General features: G+C 26.4%; 8 protein-coding genes across 9 annotated transcripts; 3 read left to right on the top strand and 5 right to left on the bottom strand.

The window, feature by feature from the left end:
• Window positions 1–5,505: 5,505 nt before the first annotated feature.
• VNE69_02130 (uncharacterized protein) lies at window positions 5,506–5,976 on the bottom strand (the record flags this gene model as incomplete). Its single annotated transcript, XM_065472679.1, has 1 exon — window positions 5,506–5,976. One exon carries the CDS (start codon window positions 5,974–5,976, stop codon window positions 5,506–5,508), a length of 471 nt encoding a protein of 156 aa, XP_065328751.1.
• A 5,578-nt stretch (window positions 5,977–11,554) lies between these two features.
• Window positions 11,555–12,727, top strand: VNE69_02129 (proteasome subunit RPN6 (RPN6); the record flags this gene model as incomplete). Its single annotated transcript, XM_065472678.1, has 1 exon — window positions 11,555–12,727. The coding sequence occupies one exon, from the start codon at window positions 11,555–11,557 to the stop codon at window positions 12,725–12,727; it is 1,173 nt and encodes a 390-aa protein (XP_065328750.1).
• A 234-nt stretch (window positions 12,728–12,961) lies between these two features.
• VNE69_02128 (pre-mRNA-splicing helicase) lies at window positions 12,962–16,312 on the bottom strand (the record flags this gene model as incomplete). Its single annotated transcript, XM_065472677.1, has 1 exon — window positions 12,962–16,312. One exon carries the CDS (start codon window positions 16,310–16,312, stop codon window positions 12,962–12,964), a length of 3,351 nt encoding a protein of 1,116 aa, XP_065328749.1.
• A 130-nt stretch (window positions 16,313–16,442) lies between these two features.
• VNE69_02127 (ubiquitin carboxyl-terminal hydrolase) lies at window positions 16,443–19,028 on the bottom strand (the record flags this gene model as incomplete). The annotated part of the gene is made up of 1 exon (XM_065472676.1): window positions 16,443–19,028. The coding sequence occupies one exon, from the start codon at window positions 19,026–19,028 to the stop codon at window positions 16,443–16,445; it is 2,586 nt and encodes an 861-aa protein (XP_065328748.1).
• Window positions 19,029–19,158: 130 nt separating this feature from the next.
• Window positions 19,159–19,566, bottom strand: VNE69_02126 (uncharacterized protein; the record flags this gene model as incomplete). The annotated part of the gene is made up of 1 exon (XM_065472675.1): window positions 19,159–19,566. One exon carries the CDS (start codon window positions 19,564–19,566, stop codon window positions 19,159–19,161), a length of 408 nt encoding a protein of 135 aa, XP_065328747.1.
• A 169-nt stretch (window positions 19,567–19,735) lies between these two features.
• On the top strand, window positions 19,736–20,260 carry VNE69_02125 (uncharacterized protein; the record flags this gene model as incomplete). Its single annotated transcript, XM_065472674.1, has 1 exon — window positions 19,736–20,260. The coding sequence occupies one exon, from the start codon at window positions 19,736–19,738 to the stop codon at window positions 20,258–20,260; it is 525 nt and encodes a 174-aa protein (XP_065328746.1).
• A 158-nt stretch (window positions 20,261–20,418) lies between these two features.
• Window positions 20,419–22,509, top strand: VNE69_02124 (uncharacterized protein; the record flags this gene model as incomplete). Of its 2 annotated transcripts, none has more annotated exons than XM_065472673.1 (1): window positions 20,419–22,509. In XM_065472673.1, the coding sequence occupies one exon, from the start codon at window positions 20,419–20,421 to the stop codon at window positions 22,507–22,509; it is 2,091 nt and encodes a 696-aa protein (XP_065328744.1). The 2 variants fall into 2 exon arrangements, with proteins under 2 accessions (XP_065328744.1, XP_065328745.1); XM_065472672.1 differs by having other exon boundaries at window positions 22,222–22,509.
• Window positions 22,510–22,559: 50 nt separating this feature from the next.
• Window positions 22,560–23,468, bottom strand: VNE69_02123 (aldose reductase; the record flags this gene model as incomplete). The annotated part of the gene is made up of 1 exon (XM_065472671.1): window positions 22,560–23,468. The coding sequence occupies one exon, from the start codon at window positions 23,466–23,468 to the stop codon at window positions 22,560–22,562; it is 909 nt and encodes a 302-aa protein (XP_065328743.1).
• Between the last annotated feature and the right edge of the window lie 334 nt (window positions 23,469–23,802).

The raw sequence follows: 23,802 nt of genomic DNA, 5'->3' as shown, positions 1-23,802 counted from the left end.
TATTGTTCAATTTTTTTTATGACATGAGTCTGTTTTGATTCTTTTTTTTTTTAGTATAAAGTGATGTATTTTATTTGGCGCATAGCAATACTGGTTTATTCTTTTAGTTTGTAAACTTTATTTGTTAAATTACTGAATACGATATTTAGTATTATCGAACAAATTATAAAAAAGCTTCAAAAACATATACAATGGCTTTAAAGAATGATAGTATAGATTGTACCAAGGGAACAGCAAAATTTTAATGTGGATCACGTTTATTTAATATTGTATACTTGCGACCTAATAGCTCATTGATACATATTGTGAAATTTAATATTGTTTTTTTGTTTATGTCTATTAGTGATCTAAATTTTTTTGAAGTGCTCATTTATGAGTTCTCAAAATCTTGTATGCTAAAATATAACTATTTTTTTTGCTTAGTTTGTTTTCTTAAACAATAAAGCTGTATATCAGTTCAGTGTTTTTAAGACCATAAAATCAAAACTACTTACTCTTATTTTGTAGTATTAGATTTAATCTTATCCCTGATAAGCAATGGATATCATGTAATTTATAGAACTCTAAGAAACTTCATCACCTTCTTTTAGATTGAAATTATATTCCTGCACCCTAATAGAGATTGAAACTTTACATCGGTCCCAGCTTCATTATTAACTGGTTCTTATCGTTTTATTTGAATTTGTTTACTGATAGCACTATTTTACAACATTTATTAAATCGATTTATATTATTTTATAGCCCTTTAATTCTTGAACTATCAATACTTAAACATTTTTCTAATATTTTTCTTGACTCTATTTTTGGTTCTGAATGTTTAAAATTTAAAGTTGATTCAAAACGTAATAAATGTTATATTTCCAAATAATATGCTTTTATACAATTTCTAATATACCTCTTCCGAAGAATTAGTAAAAGTATAAATTTATAAGTTCGATTTGTGTATGAACAAGTATATGTTATGTGGGCATAAGTATACAATTTGATAATATTAATAAACTTCGCCTTGAACTTTAGCGGTAATTTTTTTAAAACTTATTTAGTAAATAAATTAAAAAAATATTATTTTTATGAGGTAAATGAAAAGTTAAGAAAGTAATTTAGGGCAATATAGCAATTCTGATATATTTTAGAAATTTAACATTATAAATGTGATGTATATTACTACATCACATGGACAGCTGCTAAAACCATCAGCTGTCACTGATGTCTAAAGACATGTCAAGCATTTCAAATGACCTGTCAAGATGAGTCACACAAACAAACAAACGAAAGTTGGATGGTCGTTACTACATTCGTAAGTACGCCAATGTTTGTGTTTAGTGTTGACAAGAAATAATAAATTAAAAATAAAATATAAAAGAAAGTCTGTCTGTGAAGGGTATGGAGTATAAGAGAAATAGAGAAACCATCAATAAATTATATAATATTAAAAACTATTTAGAATGCTATTTTAAATATAGCAAAGTCCCGTTGATACAGGACAAATTTGAATTCAAAGAGCAACTTGTATTGCAGGAAAAAATAAAAAAAAAAATCCAGAGAAGGATTAAAATTAAAATACACGATCGAGGAGATCGATTTAGAAGTGGAAAAACACTTAGACATAATAGCAGACATCAGAGAGTATGATCATGCTGAATTAGAACATTGGTTTGAAGAATTCAACCAAATAAGTAAACATAAGAATTGGGATATTAAGAAACAGAAAATAGCTTTAGGAGAGCTCATTAAAGACCCAATGTTGCAACCAGTATTTTCTTTATCAGAATTAAAAGAAATAAAAATATTTATAGAAAAAAATTTAACTAAAAAAATGAGTTCAGAAATGCTCCAGCTGAAAATAATGGATTGTAGGCAGACACATTTCAAATATATTAAAGAATATTTAACAGAATTAAAAGACTTAATTGACCAATATAGCAGAATTGAAGGTTTAACCAGAAAGGAATATGAAAGAAAACTAAGAGAAAGTTTTTTTATGGGCTTAGGATTTTCAACTAGATTAAAAATTTTAGAATTGGGAATAAAAAAAATTGAAGATATCGTTGCATATCTAGAATCAGTAGAAGAATATCTTATATTAGAAGGTAAGAGACGAGGTCTCAAACAAAGACAAATTAACATGGATCGAGAACGATTTAGGAATCAAAACGATAACTATATGAATAGTAAATGGTGCAGTTTACACAAAAATACTACGCACGATTCAAATGAATGCTTTACGATAAAAAATAATACTTCCGAACAGCTAAGGAAAACATCGCATCATCGAAAAGTCAAAGAGGATGTTCCAGTAAAGCTATACATGATGAAGGAAGTTAAAGAAACAAAAGATAAAGTCGAGAATAATGACTTATTAAAAGAAGAAACTTTAAATAAGAAAAAATTGAAAGAAGTTAAAATTAAACATGAAACATCAGCAAATGATGAAACAAAAGCGAATACGCTTAGCCAGGAAAATCTACGTGAAAAGGTAGCTGAAACAAAAATACTAAAAGAAAAAGATAAAAATATCGAAAGAATGACAGAAATTGACAAGACGTTAATCAATAAGATGAAAAATAACTTCAAAAACAATAAAAAAGATGAATATAAAAGGAATAGAGATTTTAAACTAACAAAAATAAAATATCGTGATAAAGACAAACAAATGAATACGAATAAAATAAGAAATAAGCTGAAAGAATCATTAAATAATATAAACACAAAGAATAAGCAGAACGCTATAAAAAACGATACAAATAATATAATAGTAGAACCGCCGGATGAAATATCTAAACATGAAGGGTTGTCAGCAATATATAACAATGAATGGAGACAGGCTCAAAACTTAAAGCTTTAGGAGAGGGCAGAATGTGATGTATATTACTACATCACATGGACAGCTGCTAAAACCATCAGCTGTCACTGATGTCTAAAGACATGTCAAGCATTTCAAATGACCTGTCAAGATGTGTCACACAAACAAACAAACGAAAGTTGGATGGTCGTTACTACATTCGTAAGTACGCCAATGTTTGTGTTTAGTGTTGACAAGAAATAATAAATTAAAAATAAAATATAAAAGAAAGTCTGTCTGTGAAGGGTATGGAGTATAAGAGAAATAGAGAAACCATCAATAAATTATATAATATTAAAAACTATTTAGAATGCTATTTTAAATATAGCAAAGTCCCGTTGATACAGGACAATAAAATTTTAAAATACATACGGACAATTAAAATTATAATAAAAGCCAGAATTATGAGATATTATACTAAAATTATCTACCAATAAAAACACGTGAGAACATCACAGCAGTTTAGAATGTTAATTTATGTACTCAAAGACCCAAAACATATTATTTGGAATATGAGGAAATCATTATATGATCGAGAAATGGTTGGAAAGGGTAGACATACGTTTTTAAACGTGAGAATAATTTTAACCGATTACACAACGAAGTGTTGAATTTATGATCTACACTTTTGTAATTTATATATGCAATTAATCCATCAAAGAAAGACATATGTATTTTTCAAACGGACGGTTTCAAATAAGAATGTTGAGATATTAATAAATGTATTTATAAAATTATCACAAGAAAAAAAGAATAATAAATCGAATTTCTTAAACATTCATATTGGTCCAAAGAATTACTAGGATAATAAAAAAATAGTACTATGAGGAAATCAAAAGGTTTTTATTAAAAAAAGAGGACCATGCAGGGTTCTTGTCCAATGTATTGTTTTTAAAAAAGGAAGTGAAGAATGTAATTTTTATTAGGTAGCAGCGGTGAACGCAAGGTAACTAAATTCCAAGAAAAACTAAAGATTAATTTGAATTCAAAACTCAAATTAAAGAATCTTTTTGTGAAATATCTAATTATCATTTTCAATATCATAGGCTTGCAAATCATGTGGCCATTCTCTATAATACAAGCCGAAAATTATTCCTTTTAAGATGACTTGGAATGGAATAGTATCTAATTTCCACCGCTCGCATATCAAATAGCTTCGATTAGAGCCCAGATCGGAAGAATATATACAGACAAGAGCCCTTAAAATGACTTTAGAAAGCTTATTATGTTAATCAGACATGGGCTTGATACTGAACAGGAAAGAAGATTAGAGGGACAATATGTGGATTTCAGGAGAATATTCAGAAACTTTTAGGAGAAATTGTGAGTATAGCTTGTGAAAAGTAATTAGTAGTAAAAAATTATATTATACCAAAATAAATTATTTATTCAATAACATAAGAAGGAAGAAGATATTGTAGGAGTATGAAAGGCAATAAAGACGTAACCTTTATCACAATTATAAAGGCTACAAGACCTACTTTTGAATTATTATGATATAAAATGATTTAATAAAAAATTCTAAACTTGACTTATAAATTATGCATAATAAAGTAAAGCACTGTACTATATCTTTATTGGTATATTTTAAGCTGTGAATTAAAAAATATGAAAAGAACAATTTATGTGAAATATTTAACAAAAACATTGTAAATTCGTAAATATGAGAAAATCTCAAAGTGATCTTTTATAAATTAATTGTAAAAAATCTCATTTATTCTAGAAAAAAATTTTTTAAAGGGATACTAAAGATCAGAGTGTGTTTATGTTGAGACAATATCATTTTAGCGTAATCTCGTTTTGCTATATGGTCTGATGCTATGCTAAAAAGCGTTCTAACCATTTTAATGAATATTAGTAATTTTTTTATAAGTAACATCTTTAATGGGTATTTTTGTATTTTCATGTCATTTCATTTACGCATATACTTTAAATGCACTAAAATTATATTGTTTGTAAATTCTTTTTTTTAAAACAACTTCCACTGACAACTTATAATTCTAAAGAAAATTTTTTTATTTATTTAAATAAATATCTTCATTAATCAAATAGTTTTAACAGTACTCTTGATTCAACGACATCAGCCACCTCTTTTGCTTAGAGATTCTCACATTGGGCTATCGAATATCTTGTCCTGATCAATATCAGACAATATTTGCTTGACGCAATTATTCTTTTAGTCATTACAAGATCTTTGTTTGCATACATGATACCGTTCGGAACTATAAATGAAGCTCTTACGTGGTTTTGCGGTGAAAAAAGTTACATTTAAGATCCAAGGCCTTGCAACATGATCTTGGATTAGATATAAACATTTATAAATTACATTCTTACACGAGATAATAAAATGGTCTGGCAGACACCTTTATAGCTTTATGTAATAACTTTCAGCCCCTATTCTGCATCTATTTGACCAGCACCTTTAGATTATTTACTGTGTCGTTTTAATCATTCTTCCTTGGGGATATGCTCGATTTCGCAGTTCAGATTCTGCTTTTTATATAGTATCGGGGGCAATCAGTTACCACATCATTTTAAATTATCACATAGAATATTATAATGTAATCCAATAAACCATGTGATACATATAAAAATAACATAAATCACAGTATAAGAGTTCCTATAAATTTTAACTTTATACATTTTATAATAAACTTTTTAATTTAAAGTATATATTCCGACGAAGTATAAATTGGGGAAGATGTCGGTTCTTCGCTATTTGTTGAGCTCAAATTAGAATCGTTTAAATTATTAAAAAATATTTTAGATGTCGATAGAAAACTTCCAATGCTATCTTTATAATTATATAATAAAGCTCCAACAGTAGTAATACTAAAAATTAACACGCAAGATAATATCAAAGCCTTCTTATACGTGTAACATTTTCCATCTTTTTTATTTTTTGGTGAACTTTTTTTTCGAGTCAATAATGATTCTCTTTCATTATTTTCTTGGCCGTTCTCGGCCATGAACAAATCTTCGGCCATACAATATTCATTCTGTTTTCGGGTTGAAAATTTATTCCCATCTACTACATAGGACTTTCCATCATTTGTCAAAACAATGATCTTTTCAATTTCTTCCTTACTTATTTTTCTAATTGCAAGAGCGTAAATTAAAAAAATTAAAAACATCTTAAGGGTAATTTTTTTTTGTATTTATATTTTTATATTGAAAAATAAAACATAAAATAATATTTATTATTTAATGATGAGTACTGTAATGTGTTCGCTTTGTTATTCGAGATAGATACATTAATTGAATCATATATTGTTTTTCAATTAATTAAATGTACTAAACAAGTGCATTTTTTATGCAACATTATTCAAATTAAACATTTTCTTTGTAACAAAAATACATCATAAAAAAAATTGTATTTTGATAAAATTATTATAATTTGCACATTTGTTCACTAAATAAATCTGTTTATGTAATCTGCCCGCCAAGTGGCAATATAGAAACGTGTCGAAATGTTTGACACTTCATAATATAAAAATTCAAATTTTCTTTTAGTATTATTAATTTATAAGCAACAATTCTAGAATTAGATTTGAGATGTTTTAAGGAGCATAAGTCTCTTTTTTTTTAATTTTATGATTAAATATGTCAAATTTGTGTTTATCAGTTCGATGTTTAATATTTATTAATAATGTGTCATGTGTGTCAAATGTCGTTATATTGTGAATGGAATTTTTATGAAAAATAATTTAATATCTTTTTATATGTTAGAAAATAAATGTGGTGACAAAACATTTTAATTAAGCTAACTCATAGATTATTACATTTAAACGAAATAACACTGAGCTACTATGACTACTATTTTATTTTAAACTTTATAAATAATATTTGAAACGGAGAAATTTTGATCTATAATTGTACACGTAGTTTATGATTATAATACATGAAATATTTGACATTTTTATTCCGATATCGAAAGAAAAAAATAAAGTACTGATACAATCTTGCTCATTTTACAATATATTTGTTTTTTATGTTGTAGATAAATCCTTGTAACTGATGCTTGTATTTAATAAGTGTTTTTCGAAGAGATTTAAATGTTTTTTTTTTGTGAAAATGAAGCAAACTCACTAACGAGAGCTAAAAACAGTTACATGGCTGTATTATGACCAAATAAGATAAAAAAATATACCCATCGATATCGTATAAACAAAAAAACTGATTTCATAATACTTTAGAAGGCATAAAGTTTTTAATGTAAATTTTTGAAAAAAATTTATTGCGTATATATATATATTACTAACAAGAATTCAATTAGCTTGCAAAACATTTTAAAAATTAAAAAAATAGTATATATACATATTATAGATAAAAAGCAAATACAAAACTATTACCTAATAAAAGAAAGATATATCACATTCACTTTGTAATGATTTTGTGGTATGAAATTTTATTTTTAAATAAAATTATGTTTTTTTCTTTGCAAGTAACAAGTAGAAAGAAACTTTACATAGGTACAAGAGGTATTTGAATGTAATTTATTCCAACTGTTGTTGTAAGATTTTTTTTTCGCTAAAACACCTACCACAAAACTTGCCCTGCGCAGCAAGCTCCGCCGTATTTTTTGATTTTTGACACCAGGAGAACTTTTTACATTTATACTTCAAATCGCGGCCAAAGTGACCTCACAGCGGATATACTTAACGAGCATGGTTATCTATAACCCGATGAAAGACATCATTGTACTAACTCAAAGGTCCCTACAACCATTTGTATTGAATAAAAGGCTTTTTATACTACCACATCAAAAGCCCGGCATTTGTATTGCGCTGCGTTTACCACCAGTTTACACTAGTTTCGTCCACCATGTTACAAAATCTGGCCATTTAGCGCCCTCAGGACCTTCTATGTCCTACTACGTCTAGTCTCTTAGTTAGTTCTAGGATTTCACTCTAGAGTGCACCAGCCATATGCTCCAATTTGACCCGACCCATTAGATACTTTTATGTTCTATTAAGCCACCACGGGGGATAAATTTTTTTGACCTTTAGGTGCTTTTTTACACTAGAGCCAATTTTATTATTGCTGGATGCACACTAGTTTCTCAAAATATACTTAATTATTATCGTGGACATTTTCATCATCTAAGTGTTCCAACTGCAGCATAGAAAGTAAACCTATTTTTGGTTGCCCTAGATTCGAACCTAGCCTTTGCTCAATTAAGCATCGCCTTCGACCACTGCCAAGGCAATATAAACCCATGTAAAAAATTTAAATAATAAAAAATAATAGGCGAAAAATATAATTGAATCGAGTTTATTTGGTTTTGAAGACATTACTGGTACACAAAAATATTGTGTCCCTCTTAGTACTTTGCTTCAAAATGTTTTTTATGTATAAATTAACTAAACATTTCCTACAGAATAAGCACTATTAACTGGGATGCAATTACTAAATCTAAGACTGTAACTGCAAGATGAAAGCAATACAATTAGAGTAGTCAAAAGCTGGCTTATATCTTATATAGTTTATACAAAAAACTTAAAATACTAATGATGACATTTAAATAGAATTTTTCAAAATTTAAAAACTCATTTAACTTAATTATTTTTTTGAAAAAGTATATTTATAAAAATTCTAAAAACACAAAATTTAAAGATATTTAAAGTTTGTATTTTAAAAATAATCTGTAATTAACAAAAAAATTTCTTGTGAATGTCAAATTATATTAAGAAAAAAATTACATAAAATGAAAGGGAATTCGGTCACTGCTTCCAAAAAAAATTTAGCTATAGTGTATACCTCATAAAAATACTATAAATGCAATTTTCTAAAATCGCACATAATAAGAAGATAAAAATAAACTAATGTGATTATTTTAAATGATATTTCAGAATGCTGATAATATTACTTCGAATAAACGTGTTTGCATATTTAGTGATACTAATTTAAACCTATAATGACTTCCTACAATATTTCTAGAGCTTCATTTTGTCATTAAGTTACTTCGTTCGTTAGACAAACACATACAGGCTCTTGCAAACCAATCAGTTTTTTTTATACGTACTATCTTAGTTCAATAGGTATATTCTGCCATTAGGTTGTATTTACTCGGCACCTTCTTTTTGTTTTTTATTCTAAACTTAGAATTGTTGCAGTAATCCTGATTTACCAGTCAAACAAACATTTTCCAATACTAGCTACATCAACATTTATTTTACGCACCTAAATATAAGGTAGAAATTACAACTCTTGCAATAATTTCTTTAAATTCAAAATAGTCCGGATAATGTATAAAGATAGTTGTAAATTTAGAATGATAAAAAAATATATTTTATAATTAAAAAAGAGACAAAATATATCTAGCATTATAATGAAAATGAAAAATGCGAGATAATAGTTGATAGACCCTTTAACATTGGAAAAGATAATTGAATAAATCATCAGACTAATAATTTTTACGCAGTAACATAACATATAATATTTTATAAACAAAATATTAAAACTTATAAAGAATAAATCAAGCCAGTCTTTTTATAAAAACATTATATCAGTAAATATTTTTAAAAACTATCTCTTTTGTGAAGTATGAAATAATATAAAAAAATCCACTGTATCTTTTTTTTTTCTTGCAAGTAAGAGGCAGGGAGAAACCTTACATAGGGACCAGAGGGATTTGATTGATCCTCATCCAACTGGTACTGTGAGATTTGTACTCACTAAAACTCCCTCCATACAACTTGCCGGTGCAGCAAGCTCCGCCGTATCCATTGGACTTTGGCTCCAGGAAAACACTCCCCATTTATACCTTAAATCGCGTCCAGAGTGACCTCACAGCGGATATACTTAACCGGCATGGTTATCTATAACCCGAGGAGAGACATCATCGTACTGACTCAAAGGTCCCTACAATCATCCATATTGCACACACGGCTCCTTACACGACCACATCACCAGCCCGGCGGTTTTATTGGGCTGCGTTGACCACCAGTCTCTCACTAGGTTCGGCCACCATGTTACAGAATCTTGTAGGATAGGATCCACGAGACCTTCTATTGCCCTACTTCGTCTAGTCTCTTAGTTAGCTCTAGGATACGACTCTAGAGTGCACCAGCCATGGGCTCCAACTAGTCCGTACCCATTAGATACTTTTATGTATCATTAAGTCACCAAAGAGTGATACTGCTTTTTGGCTTTGAGGTGCGTTTCTACACTAGATGATAATCCCCTTGTGGCTGGACTTACAAAGTTTCATTGAATCAACTTAATGATTATCGTGGACATTTTCATCATCTGAGTTGTTCCAACTGCATTATAGAAAGTAGAACCAATTTTGGTGCCCCTGGAAATCGAACCCGGCCATTGCTCAATGGAAGCATTGCATTCTACCACTGTGCTAAGAGCCCCTCCACTGTATTAGACTTATTTAAAGAGGAACAAATTATAAAAAATCTTCATATTTTTTTCAATATAATTATGTAATACAAGAATATATAAAATTTAGAACAATTTACATTTTGAATATGGTAAACATATGTACAACAAGAATGAGAAAAGGAAAACATATGTTCACTTAGGCATAAGATGTACAGCAAACAACCATTTGATTTTCTGCGCAGAAAAAACAATATGTAAAACTTTTCTTCTTTTTTATCTTGAGATATTGTATGAAGTACATTAATAGGATTATCAAACAGATGAACGAAGATATCGGTGGATGGTATAATTATACGAGCAAACACATTCGTATACAAATGTATTAATTTAATCTGTAAAAAAAATATAGTTTTGATTTTATATTATAGTAGATTAAAACATATATGTAATTGTAAAAAAACAAGTTTTGAATATAAATAAAAGGTAGTGTGGAAAGATTGGTAATTGATTCAATGCCTTAAAATTGCAGACTTATTAAATGTGCAGGGAAAAAACATGGAAAGAATTGAGCTCTGTTAACAATGAATAAATAAAATCAATGATACCACGAGAAATTTAGACATATTTTTATGTGAGTATCATAAAATGCGCTTGAAATCTCATATTTGATTAGAAAATAGATTTAAAAAAAATAAAAATTATCTTATATCAAAAAAAGGTTGTGCGGATAGCGTAACTTTGGCTGCTAAGTGTCGTGGTTTAAGACAGATTTAAAAACCTCTTAACTATACATTATTCATGTAATTTGACTTAGAGAATTAAACAGATCTTATTAAGAGGTATAATGAGATTGGCGAAGTAAAAATAAATGACGCTGTGTAATTTAAAACGTTTGAAAACGCAAGTTTTATATAGATACAAATTGCAAATAACAATAAAAATAAGAAAATGTTGTAAATTTAATTTTAAAAAAAATATCAGTTTAATTTCTAATGTTAATTAAAATATTTTAAATTTTACAAACAAGCAATCGAAATGATCAAAATCACCAAACAATCAAATCTTAGTTTTATTTTTAAATAGTTGTTAAGAAATGGAATTGGGATTTTTAGGAATATTAAACCTAAACAAAACTTCAAACATATCCCAAAAACGTTCATAATTTCGACTATCTCTGATAGTACAAAACTACTTGTTTTGTATTTAAAATATATTTTCGTAATAAAAACATTACAAAAAAATTTATTTAGTTCAATTCAAATAAGAAATGCCTCTTATTTTAACACAATGACTTTACGTTGTAAATTTCAATACAAAGATTTTTTTTTTTGAAAAGCAAATATTGTTTTTTTTTGTTTAGAAATCTAGCCCTTAAAAATGAGCGACCAATTAAGAGCAATACTAAGTGACAAAAATGCATCACAAGAAGAAAAAGAAGTAGCTTTTCTGGAAATACAAAAGTTTTCACTTGAAAATAATGACTTTGATTCACTTAAGATGAATATTATAAATATTAAAGAATCTTGGTCAAATATTACAACTGCCAGAATTACAAAAATAATAAAAAAAATATTTGACATGGTCCCATGCGATTTCGCCACTTTAGAAAACATGAGTAAAGTTCTTGACGATTTAATTGAATGGGCTACAAAAGATAATAAAAATCTTCTTAGACTTGATTTGGAATGTAAAAGAATTTATGTCTACATTTATGTGTCAAAATATCATGAAGCACTTACTCGTATAAAAGAAATTGCTAAAGATTTGAAGAAGTTTGATGATAAAAATAATTTGATAGGTTTGTATGTTTATGAATCTAAAGCTTTTTATAAAATTAAAAATTTTAATAGGGCGAAATCAAGTCTGACGGCCGCGCGCGCTTTGGCCGTCAGCACGTATTGTTCGTACGAATTACAAGCCCAAATTGACCTCTTTAATGGAATGTATTTATGTGATGAAAGAAATTACAAGACAGCTTTCTCATATTTCTTAGAGTCTATAGAAGGATTTACAATTGATAAGAAATATGACTATGCTTGTATTTCTCTTAGATACCTCATTTTAAGTAAAATTATAAGTAAAAATCAAAATGAAATTGATACAATTTTCAAGAATAAAAACGCGACCCGCCATGTGCCTGACGCGGTCGTCCAATTGCTAATAAAAATTGGAAAATGTTGTACAGAAAGAAATTTGAGATTATATTTGGATTTATTAAATGAAAACAAGTCACTTATAGAGAATGACGAATTTATGACTTCTCATCTTGGATATCTTTATGACATTTTATTGGAAAATAATATTCTAAAGATAATTGAGTCTTATTCTGTCATTTATTTAGATTTTATTTGTAAAGAATTAAACTTTGAAATGAATGAAATAGAAAAAAGAGTAAGAAAAATGATATTAGATAAGGAAATTAATGGAATATTAAATCATAGTGACATGTCACTTATATTGTATGACAGTAAAGAAGATCATTCTATGGAGAAAGATTGCTTGGAACAGATTAAGAAATTAGAAAATATTTGTCATATAAATAAGTGTTAAAAAATAAAAATTTTTACTAAAATTTCATTAGGGTTGTTGTTTACTCTAAATTTTTACAGACTTATTTTTGTTACTTATTTTAATAGACTAGATATTATTAAATTTTAATAAATTTGTTATTGTTTAAAATTTTTCTAACTTAATTTTTATAATACGATTTTATAGATTTGTTTCCTACTAGACTTGTTTATAAATTTGTTTGTTTTGATATAAAATGCGTATTTATAAAATTTTTTATTTCTTTACTATTTCATATCCTTTACAAATATCACTTAATACATAATTTGTTCCTTCAAATATTTCAATTTTCGTTTTATTATTCAATTTTTCTAAGTATTTATATTTTCCTTCATTATTAAAAATATAAAAATTACTTTCCTGTCTTGTTAAAATGAAGACTTCGTCTTCATTTTTTTCTACCTTAAAAAATTTTTCATTTGATTTATTAATCTTCTGTAATAAAAATAAAATATTTAGCATTGTCTTCAGGTACCCTTTCTCACTACATTTTTCTATAAAAATATTAAGGCATAATTTTACTCGTCCAAAATCGTATTCTTCTAAATCGTAGAGACTTTTATAAAAAAGTACACATTCTTGTCCGAGTTCGGCTCCCGTTGCTTTTTTATATTTTTCTATTGTAATTTCTTTATACATTTCTGGTAGACTGAAGATCAATTTTACTAAACTAGTCATGTTCATATTATTTTTGATACTTTTTTCAATATATTCTATAGAATTCTTAGATATAAACAAGTCGTCATTTTCTTCTACTTCAATGTAAATATTATTTGAATACAAGACTATCTTGTCTTTATTCTCGATTTCTGATATATTTATATCTCCAGAAATGTCTACTAAATTCTTGATAGTTTGATTTTTCGAATATAAAGAGGTCTCTTTACATTTTAATAAGAAGAATTTTCTAATATATTCATTTGCTACTACAATTTGAGACTGAGAATCAAAATGATTTAAAAAATAATTTAACTGGTCGTGGAATTCCAAAAATTTACACTTGTAAATTTTTTTAAATTTAAAAATTTTATATTGAAAATTTGACTCGACTCTTTTTATAGTTTTTTTATATGACGAGTTTAAAGTTTCCATACTGATGATATTTATCTCATAAAATTTATATTTCGGTATTTTATAATATTTTATATTATTTTTATACAACAAATCTGACACTAACAATTTATCATCATGAATTATTAAAATTAAGCATTTCTGGTATTTTTGGGTAGGTACAATTTTTAATCTTAAAAATTTTCCAAAAAAATCTGCCCGTATTGAAAATTCAAGTGGTACTGGTTTTTGATAAATAAATTTCTTGTGTATAGAAGATTTGTAATATTCCACTACTAATCTACTTACATACAATTTTTTATATAAGGAAATGTCCAAAATGCATTTAAAAATTCTACTCAAATTGTCATCCAAAGTATCGCATTTGTCTTTACCAGAGACATAAATCTGATAAATTTTAGCAATTTCTGATCTCGACGGGATTGGGAAATTAATTTTTGTAAAATCTTTGAGTTTACAATTTTTAAAAAAAATGTTTAAAAGATCTAATAAGGACGAATCAAGCATTATATTTTTGATATTTTTATATAAATCGTATGCATCTTTATAATCTACGAAGTATTTTGTAGTAATTCGTCCCAAATGGGTTAGTTTATTATTTCTATTTAACATTTTACAATTTGTTAAATTTTTTATAACTGTGTGTATGAGAGACATGGAATAATCAAAATATTGTGGATTTATTTTACGAAGTCTTATGTAAAAATATGACTTAGTAAACCATTTAAATATTTCTGAAGCAGATTTTAGATTATCGATTTGCGACAAAATGACATTGTGGATGTTTTCAAGTAGTTGACTTTCTATTGTTTGTTCATAGAAAAATGAATCAATAAGAGTTTCAGATAGCACAATTCCTTTACATTTATACGAACTATTTTCAGGTTGATCTGTTCCTTGATTTGATTCGATTTCAATACTTGTAGTCTTTTTGGTACGACCAGCTCGCCCAATCATTTGCTTGATTGCCATGCTATTTAAATCTTCAAAGTCGCCTATATTTTTGTTATAAAACTTAGTTCCCATTATAATAACCGTCTCTACTGGTAAATTAATACCATAAGACAGAGTAGATGTACTAACTAAAATATTAAGAATACCAGATTTATACAAATGTTCAATTTTAGACTTCACATCTTTTGATAAGTCGGAATTGTGTACTCCCACGCCATAAGAAAAAAATTTATCAAAAAATTTTGTATCAATTTTACAAATTTGACACTCGTCGTCTTGGCACGCAACAAAATTTTTTTTGTCTAAATAATTAATCAAAAATTCTGCTATTTCTACTGTATCCTTTCTAGAATGTACAAATACTAGAAATGGCCCTTTATTTTCTTTTATTAAATCCAATAAATCTATTTTATAATTCAAACTCTGCACTAATTCATATGAAATTGGCACTGGTCTATAATTTTCATTAAAATAAAAAATATTATCGGAAGCACATTGTAAAAAATTTCCTACATCTTCATAATTATAAATAGTAGCTGACATACCAACCATCCTGGTTTTATTAAGTCGCATTACTAGACTTTCTATAACATACCCACGTATTTCATTTAAAATATGTATTTCATCAAAAATAATTAAATCAAAATTTAAGATACAATTGTTTCTCATTAAAATTTCCATTTTTTCAGGTGTCCCTACCAAAATATTAAAATTTAATATATCAATTTTTGATATTTGAGTGTCTGAAGTACATTCGAAAATTTTTAAAGTTTTAAAAATTTTTGATAAAATTTTATAAATTTCATTTGATAAAGATTTCATTGGTGCAATATAACAAATTTTAGGGTTTTGATTTAGAATTCGAAAAATTGTCATAATAGCTATAGTTGTTTTACCAACTCCTGTTGGTGCACAAATTAAAAAATTTTCATTTGTATTTAAAGCGACAGAACTGACAATACGTTGAATTTTATTTAAGTCTGGAATTTTATTATTTTTCATAAAAATAATAAAATCTTCAGGAATTGAATTATAATCAAAATATTGTAAATCTTTTGTATTTTTAGAAATTAGTCTTTGTTCATGAGGTTTATAAATTTGAGATTTTATATCAAAAATTTGAAAATTTTCTGGTGAATAGGTTGTGTTGTACAAAATGAAATCTCGGAAAATTGGTGACAATTTTTCGAAATTTTTACCAGAAATTTGATATTTAAAAAATTCTTTAAAATTTTTTTTATAACAAATCAAAGCCCTTTGATTTGTTACAAATTTGTTGTTTATAAAACAAATTTTGTCCTGTTGTGTCAGTGTATTATTTATAAATTCGATATCATTTTCACTTAGTTTATAATTCCAGTATTTTTTTAGTTTTTTATATTTTGTATTGTCCGATGTATCAGTTGACAAAATGTTATTTATGAAATTTGTCTCTTTATTAATTTTCAAATCTTTGTAAATTTCTTTTGATTTTTTCTTACTAATTTTATTATGAAATTTTGATTTTATAAGTTTCCTTAAATATTTGTGAATTTTAGACATAGAAATTAAAGGGTAAAAAAATAAGATAAAAATATTTATTAAATTTGTGTCTCTATAGTTTTCTGTATATATCTCATTATCCGTCATATTTAGGCTTCTTTTAATTTTATACTGGGCTTTTCTCCTGTTTTTAGTCTATTTTCTCTAGTATAAAAATATAGGCATCATCTTTCTTTATGTTATCCACTTTATTTACTACTTCATCATTACAAAGATACCACTCTCCTTTATATTTCACATATGACGTGTAATGCCCATTTGACCCCACGCTCCTAAAGGCGTGACTTGCCGAAGGGGCAATGTGGTTAATTACGCTTATAATTTGATATTTAGAATTATTTATCATAAAAGAGCCCAGGTCGAAATCTACGAATGTATTAATTTTCTCTAATTCTGTCCCTGTAAATCTAAATCTCTTAAGTTGAATTATCAAATATTTAGGAAGTTTCTCTAATTTCGTGTCTTTATACTGGACTGTGTATTTGTTACATCCCTCACAGAGATGTTTGTCATCTCCAAAAATGTATTCCTTTTCTAGGAATTTATTTATACAGCTTTTTAGATCTATTTTCTCTGAAATTATCCGGATCATATTTTTTATAGGCCGGAAATCATAGCCAAATAATTTGTCAAAATTAGAAGACGAAATATTACAAGAGACTTGTCTTTTACTAATTTCATAATTCGTTAAATTTTTCTGATTTTCAATTATGAAATATTTATCTAAATTTTCATAAAATAAATTCGTATAATTTTGATCTAAAAATGGTGTCAACCTCGTTTTAATTTCTTCCAAAACTTTCGATTTTGTTATTTCTTCGTTACTTCGTCCTAAAATTAAAAAATCAAAAGACGAGTTCCAGAAGAAATATTTCTTATTAATTTTGATCCAAAAATATTCATGTCTTTTTTCATTTATAAATTCATAACAGAAAATCGTAGATTTGATATTTTTCAAATTTATAAAATCTTCTAATTTGACAATATTATTATTAGAAATTTTACAACATAAAATTCTATTTGTTACAGAATATTCTTTCTGTAAAATGATTTTAAGATCAAAAATCGTAGAATTTTCTTCTGCAAATATTTTCAAAGGCACTCTGTTTGAAGATTCGTAAAATATTACGATATTATCAAAATATCTTTTTTCTTGCCTGACTGGTACAGGAAGATGCAAATTTGGCTCAAAAATAGATCTAGAATTTTGACATTCTGAACAAATTATTGAAGATTTCATTTTTAAAAAAAATAAATTTGTGACAATAGATTGATTTTCTATTTGCCATTTTTGGTATCCTTCTAAATCTTCAAAAAAATCTTTTTTCATTTTTAATTCTTCGTGTATTAAATTTAATAAATCTGCAATAAATTCCATGGCGTCTTGTTCTTCCCTTTCAAGGTACATTTCCCTTTTAAGTCCTAAAATATTCCGAAATTTGCAAGGGTGGACAGTGTCGATATTTTGGTCAAATAATTTGATCAATTCTGAAAAGGCGCCTGATAATTCTTTAGTTTTATTAAATTTTGATAATTCACAAGAATAAAAATAATCAGAAAATTCTTTACAATTTATAATTGCCTGTAAACTTGAATTTAAAAAACAAGTATTTCCCAAATTTGTCAATCCTAAGATTTTCCGATTTCTTTGTATTTTCGTGTCTATTCCTAAATCTATATTTGTTATATTTGTGACTATGACGTAATTGTCAACAGCAGACACCTCTTTTACTTTTGTAAGTGGATGAATTATGATTCCTGTAATTTGTAGAACTTTGAAATGTTTCATAAATGTTTGTAAATCTTCATTTATGACACAAAGAGACTGGAGTACTTCGAAAATAGTCAATTCTGTCAAATGGTCGACTTTCAATAAGCTGTAAATTCTTGAGCCTAAATTGACATTGTAAGTTATCGGGCAGAGATTTATATTTAGACTTATTTCTGTTAGATTATTTTTACATTCAATACATTTGTCTATAAAAAATAACATCTTTTTGTTCTTTTTATCAAAAGAAACATCTTCCTTGATTTTGTTTAAATTATTTTTCATATTGTCTGTTTCATTTGTTCTTTCTAAATATTCGACCTCAGAATCAGAATTGGTCAATTTTTCATATAAATCTTCTATTTGTTCGTTTAGTATTGAAACTTCTAATTTGTCATTATAAGTTAAATTACAATATTCAAATTTCTTAAAATCTGTCAAATATTTTCCATAGAAAAATATTAATTTCTGCTTTAAGATCTTTTTTATGAATATTTTCTTCTTTAGATTTTTATCAATTTCTACTTTCAAGATATTTGCATTTAGAAATTTATATCTTAAATTTGTATCATCTCTTAGATTTAAATCAGAAGTGTTTTCAATGAACAATAAAAGACTGTCATCAATTGGCCATAAATTTTTAAGAGGTCTTGAATTAATAAATCTTACTGAGTTCTTTGTAAAATCTATTTCCACATTATCAGTATTATTAATATCTAAGTTATTATTCATATCTTTATTAATATGTGATATATTGTTTAAATCATTAACTGTGTCATTATTTATGGTTATGTCATTATTTATATCATTACTTTTATTTGTATCAATACTTCTATTTATAGTTGTGCTTTTGAGCTCAAGAATGCTCATGTTTTGCTCGATGTTGCCATCAAGTACTACATTTATCTTTTCACATGCATCTCGTTCAAAATCCATTTCTTCTTTCATTTTAAAGGGGCTTGTTTTTTTATATGTTTTTATAAAACTTTGTTTTATTTATGCTAAATCAAAAATTTGTTTCAATTTATAGTTTTCTTAATTTTTATTTATGCAAAAACAAACAAATTCTAAACAAATTTCATTCATCCTCATTTTCATGTAGAAATTCTATCATATTTAAAGTAGGATAACATGGCAAATACCAAGGACTATTAGAATATCCTTCTAGTGGTTCTTTATTTCTACATAAAATATTAGAGTTAATTTTTATATCTTCCATATTTATTTCTATTTCTTGGTTTTTATTCATATTTTTATAAGTTAAAATTTTCTTTTCTAATTTTAGCAAGTGAGTGTTCAATTTGTTTAATTTTTCGAATATTTCTTTCCTTAATTTTCTTTCTATATTTTCCCAGTTTTTGTATTCTGATAATATTTCTTCTTTGTCGAATAATTCTTTTAGTTCTTCGTATGATGCTTTGTTTTCTTTGAATTTGGCCAATTTGTCCAAAAGAAGGTCTGTGGTTTCACCGTAGAGTCGATCCATAAGGATAAAAAAATGACAGAAAAAAAGTGCTTTTTACTATTTCCCTATAAAAGTAATACAGTCTAGGGCAGAAAAGACGAAGATAAAAGTAAAAATTATTTTTTAATTATTTTGTGTCATCAGACACTCTACTGTAAATAATTAAATCTTTTTAATTTAATTTGCCCCCATGGAAGAAAGAGTCAATAATTTGCTCAAATCGGGATATTTTAAGGACTGCAATATCGACGAAAAGGGATTTGGCACATTCACAAGTCCAAATAAATCCACCCAGTCTCTTTCTAATGATTTTCTTATAAAAGCCCGAACTCTTAAAAGGGAAGGAGACATGGAAAATAAAGACAATAAGCCAGAAGCCATAGAAAATTATATACAGTCCATTATTTTCTATATAAAAGGATACAGAGAAGAAGAAATGAGGATAGGGAAGTCTCAGAGTGTGGGCTACTATAAGAGCCTTTATAAATATACACGGGATATTTATAAAATGGTCAAAAATGGCACAGATCAAAAAATATTTGTGCATAAAATCCTGGTGGCAGTGAAATTTCATCATCTCAGTCTTGAGACCAAAGGCAACGAGACAGAGATGAGTAAAAATATAAATGAACTGTACAATTTATGTCAAGAATTAGAAAATTTCCCTAAGATCGACAACATAGAAGATTTATATCAAAATTTATCTAACAATTAATATTTTTTATATGCTCTAGATTCATATTAGTAAGATTCATATTAGTAAGATTTATATTAGTAAGATTTATATTAGAAAGATTTCTATAAACAATTGAAGTTAGAACACATTAAAATTTATAAAATAAATTTTTTAATTTTTTTTTGTTTTTGCCCCAAATGAAAGACTTGGAAAATTTGACTCTCAAAATGTTAAAAACAAGTGACTCGTTCACTTCAAATGACTTTATAAAATCTTACAATATCATTTATTTACACTGTACAGAAAAAACCCAATCTTACGAAATAAAAGGCGCTCTCATCTACGACTTACTAAAAAAGGTCTTATCAGAATATTTCAAATCTTTAAGGCCTATTTCTTCTTTACAAGGCTTTTTTCTATTAAATATAAAACTTGAAAAAAGTTTTATATTAATAAATAGAGTTTATTATTATCTAGAAAGATTTTATATAAATTGTAATATAAAAAAAAGAGGTAGTAACGTAGTACATCTTAATACATTATTCTATAACTTATTGTATAATAATTTCATGTATTCGCGTATAACAAATATAGAAGAATATTTCATTTATGAAATAGAAACACTAAGAAAATCAAATAAACTGGAAAATATGGAGGAATTAAAGAAATCTGTGACATTTCTAAAAGACCTGTTTTTTTATAGTGAAAATTTGGAAGAATATGAAAAATTTTTGGAAATTTATTTTAAATCTTTTAAAATTTGTAAAGATGATGATATAGAAAAATTGATAAGTAAAACTAATAGAGAATTGGAAATAGCAAAAGAACTGTTTGAATCTTCTGATAGAGAATTTTATTCTGAGATTGTGAAACTTATTTCTAAAAATTTTAAAAAATTATTAAACTGGTTTTTTAACAATAAAAAAATACCAAGGGAACAAAATTTAAAATCTAATGATATTAATTCTGTAAATACTAAAAATCATGTTGTAAATAATAATGAACAAAACAAAGTCGATAATTCAAATGTAACTAATTATACAAGGTTTTACGCAAATAATACAAAATTCATTGAAAATTATAAAAAAATCGAAAATATTCTTTTTTATATGGAAGAAAATTACATTTCAATATTCTTTAAAAAATTAGAACTTCACATTCTAACCCATTTAGAATTTTTAAAAGATCCAGAAAAAATTTTCAAATTTTTTTTATTATTTTTTGAAAATTTCAAATTTAAAAATTTGAAAATTGACACTTTTCAATTAAACATCGAAAAAAAAATAGTAGAACTTTTATCAAATACGGAAAACTTACCAAATTATTTTTCAAACTGGATAAATCAAAAAGAAGATTTTGATGAACAATTAAATTACACATTTTATTTGATAAACAAACTTAATCAGAAAAATTTAATAATAAACAAATTATGCCATGATTGTCTGGAAAGAATAATCAATGACACTACAAAAATAGACCAAGAACTTCAACTATTTAGGGTTTGTGAGATTTATTGTGGTTCATCAAGTGTGTCTTGGTTAATTTTGATTTTACAAAATTACAATTCGCCAATTGAACAAAGTTTTGGATTAAGTGGACAAAATGAAAATTTTTTAACAGAATTACGATTAATTACTAAAGGATTTTGTAATATCGAAATTAATTCGATAAATTTACATCCGAAGTTGTCTGCTTTACAAGATATTTTAGTGAAAAGATTTTATTTGAAATTTCCAAGATCAGAAATCTCTTGCTCTTTTAGAGCGTCTTTTATAATTTTTGAGTTTCTGGGAATAAATTTCAGGCTGAGCGCGGACAAAGTGTCTCTTTTGATGTATTTTTCAGAAGAAAATTTAATAAAAAAAGTGAAAAATTTAAGTAAAGATCCGAATTTTGAGGAAAACATTGATTTTTTGGAGAAACATGGATTTATTAGACGGGAAACTAATAAAATTTTTATTAATTCTGACCTTGAAATTCTGAAAGATAAATGTAAAATTTTGAACAAAAAAATAAAAAATGAAGAAGAATTTGACTCAATAGATTTATTTGATTATAAAATACAAGATGAAGTTAAACTCGACAGTGAAATTAATAATAATTCTCTGGTAGAATTCGCAGTGGATTCGCAAATAATGAAATTTATGAAAAAACATAAAAAATCAACAATTAAGGAAATTTCAGGCTCGCTCGATTTTGAGGATTCAGATTTACGAGGTATTTTACAGAGATTGATGTCTAAAGGATATCTTCATATGAAAAATAATAATATTGAATATATTCCTTAAAAATTAAACTTAAAAAATTTACTATGAAAAAAAAGTTAGAATTTTCATTTTTATTTAAATCTGTCAGGTCCATATGAACTTGCATCATTAAATCTAAAATTTTTATTCAGCCCCGAAATCTTTTTCATATCTTCATCTTCAATATCAAAAATCCCAGCATTTTCTTTTATATGCTCTTCACTTGTACTTTTAGGTATAACCATTATATCCCTCTTTATTAACCAACTTAATATGACTTGTGACACTGTTTTATTATATTTCTTTGATATTTTTATTAATTCTTCATCTTCTCTCAAATTATATTTACTTTTAGTTGGCCCGCCAAATGACGAGTAACTTATTACATTGATTCCATTTTTATGACAAAAATCTACTAAACCTTCTTGTGACAAATATGGATTGATTTCTACTTGGTTAACTACTGGCTTAATTTTACATTCTTTTAAAATAAGTTGTAAATTATGTTCGCCGTGATTCGCCACACCAATTGATTTAGTAAGACCTTTTTCTAATAATTTTTCCATTTTATTCCACAATTTTACGCATTCGAATTCGTCCAAAATAATTTCGCCTTTTTCGTTTTTTAAAGATTCAAAATTCTCATTTGTTTTGAATTTTACTGGCCAGTGGACTAAATATAAATCAATATAGTCCATTTGTAAATTGTTCAAAGTTGTCCGAATACCGCGTTCTGGATCTTCGTGGTATGTGTTCCATAACTTCGAAGTTATAAACAATTCTTCTCTTTTTACTAGACCTTCTTTAAATATTTTCAAGAGAGCTTTGCCGATAAAAATCTCATTCTCATAAAGAAGAGCAGTGTCAATGTGTCGATATCCACATTTTAAAGCATTCCGAAGTGCATCTTCTACACTTTTTTCAGTATTGATTTTATAAGTACCAAGTCCCAGCATAGGCATTTCTTTGCCGTTATTGAGTGTGATTTTCTTAGAGAACATGTTTTTTTGTAAATTTCAATATATTTATATCTTAAGGCACTAATCAGTTTTTAATTAATTTGAACGAATTAGATGAAGCAAAATTACATGTAAGAAATGTAAAAAAGTACCAATGGAAAAATGAATAAGAAAATTCACAATGAAAAACATTATGAATTAAAAAATTTGCTTTTATTTTTTTGTTTATAAAACTATGGAGAATTTTTATTTGTTTACGAAATTTGTTCACCCGTTTTCAACATTCTTGTAAACAACAAATGATCATAAATTTTTAATAAATTTTTTTTTATTGTCTAGAAGTTAAATGGAACTATTTTGATCTGTTTACATTTTT

This window comes from Vairimorpha necatrix, chromosome 2 (genome assembly GCF_036630325.1).
Source record: "Vairimorpha necatrix chromosome 2, complete sequence".
In the NCBI taxonomy this organism is placed as follows: Eukaryota; Fungi; Microsporidia; family Nosematidae; genus Vairimorpha; species Vairimorpha necatrix.
This window is presented reverse-complemented; position numbering and strand designations above follow the sequence as displayed.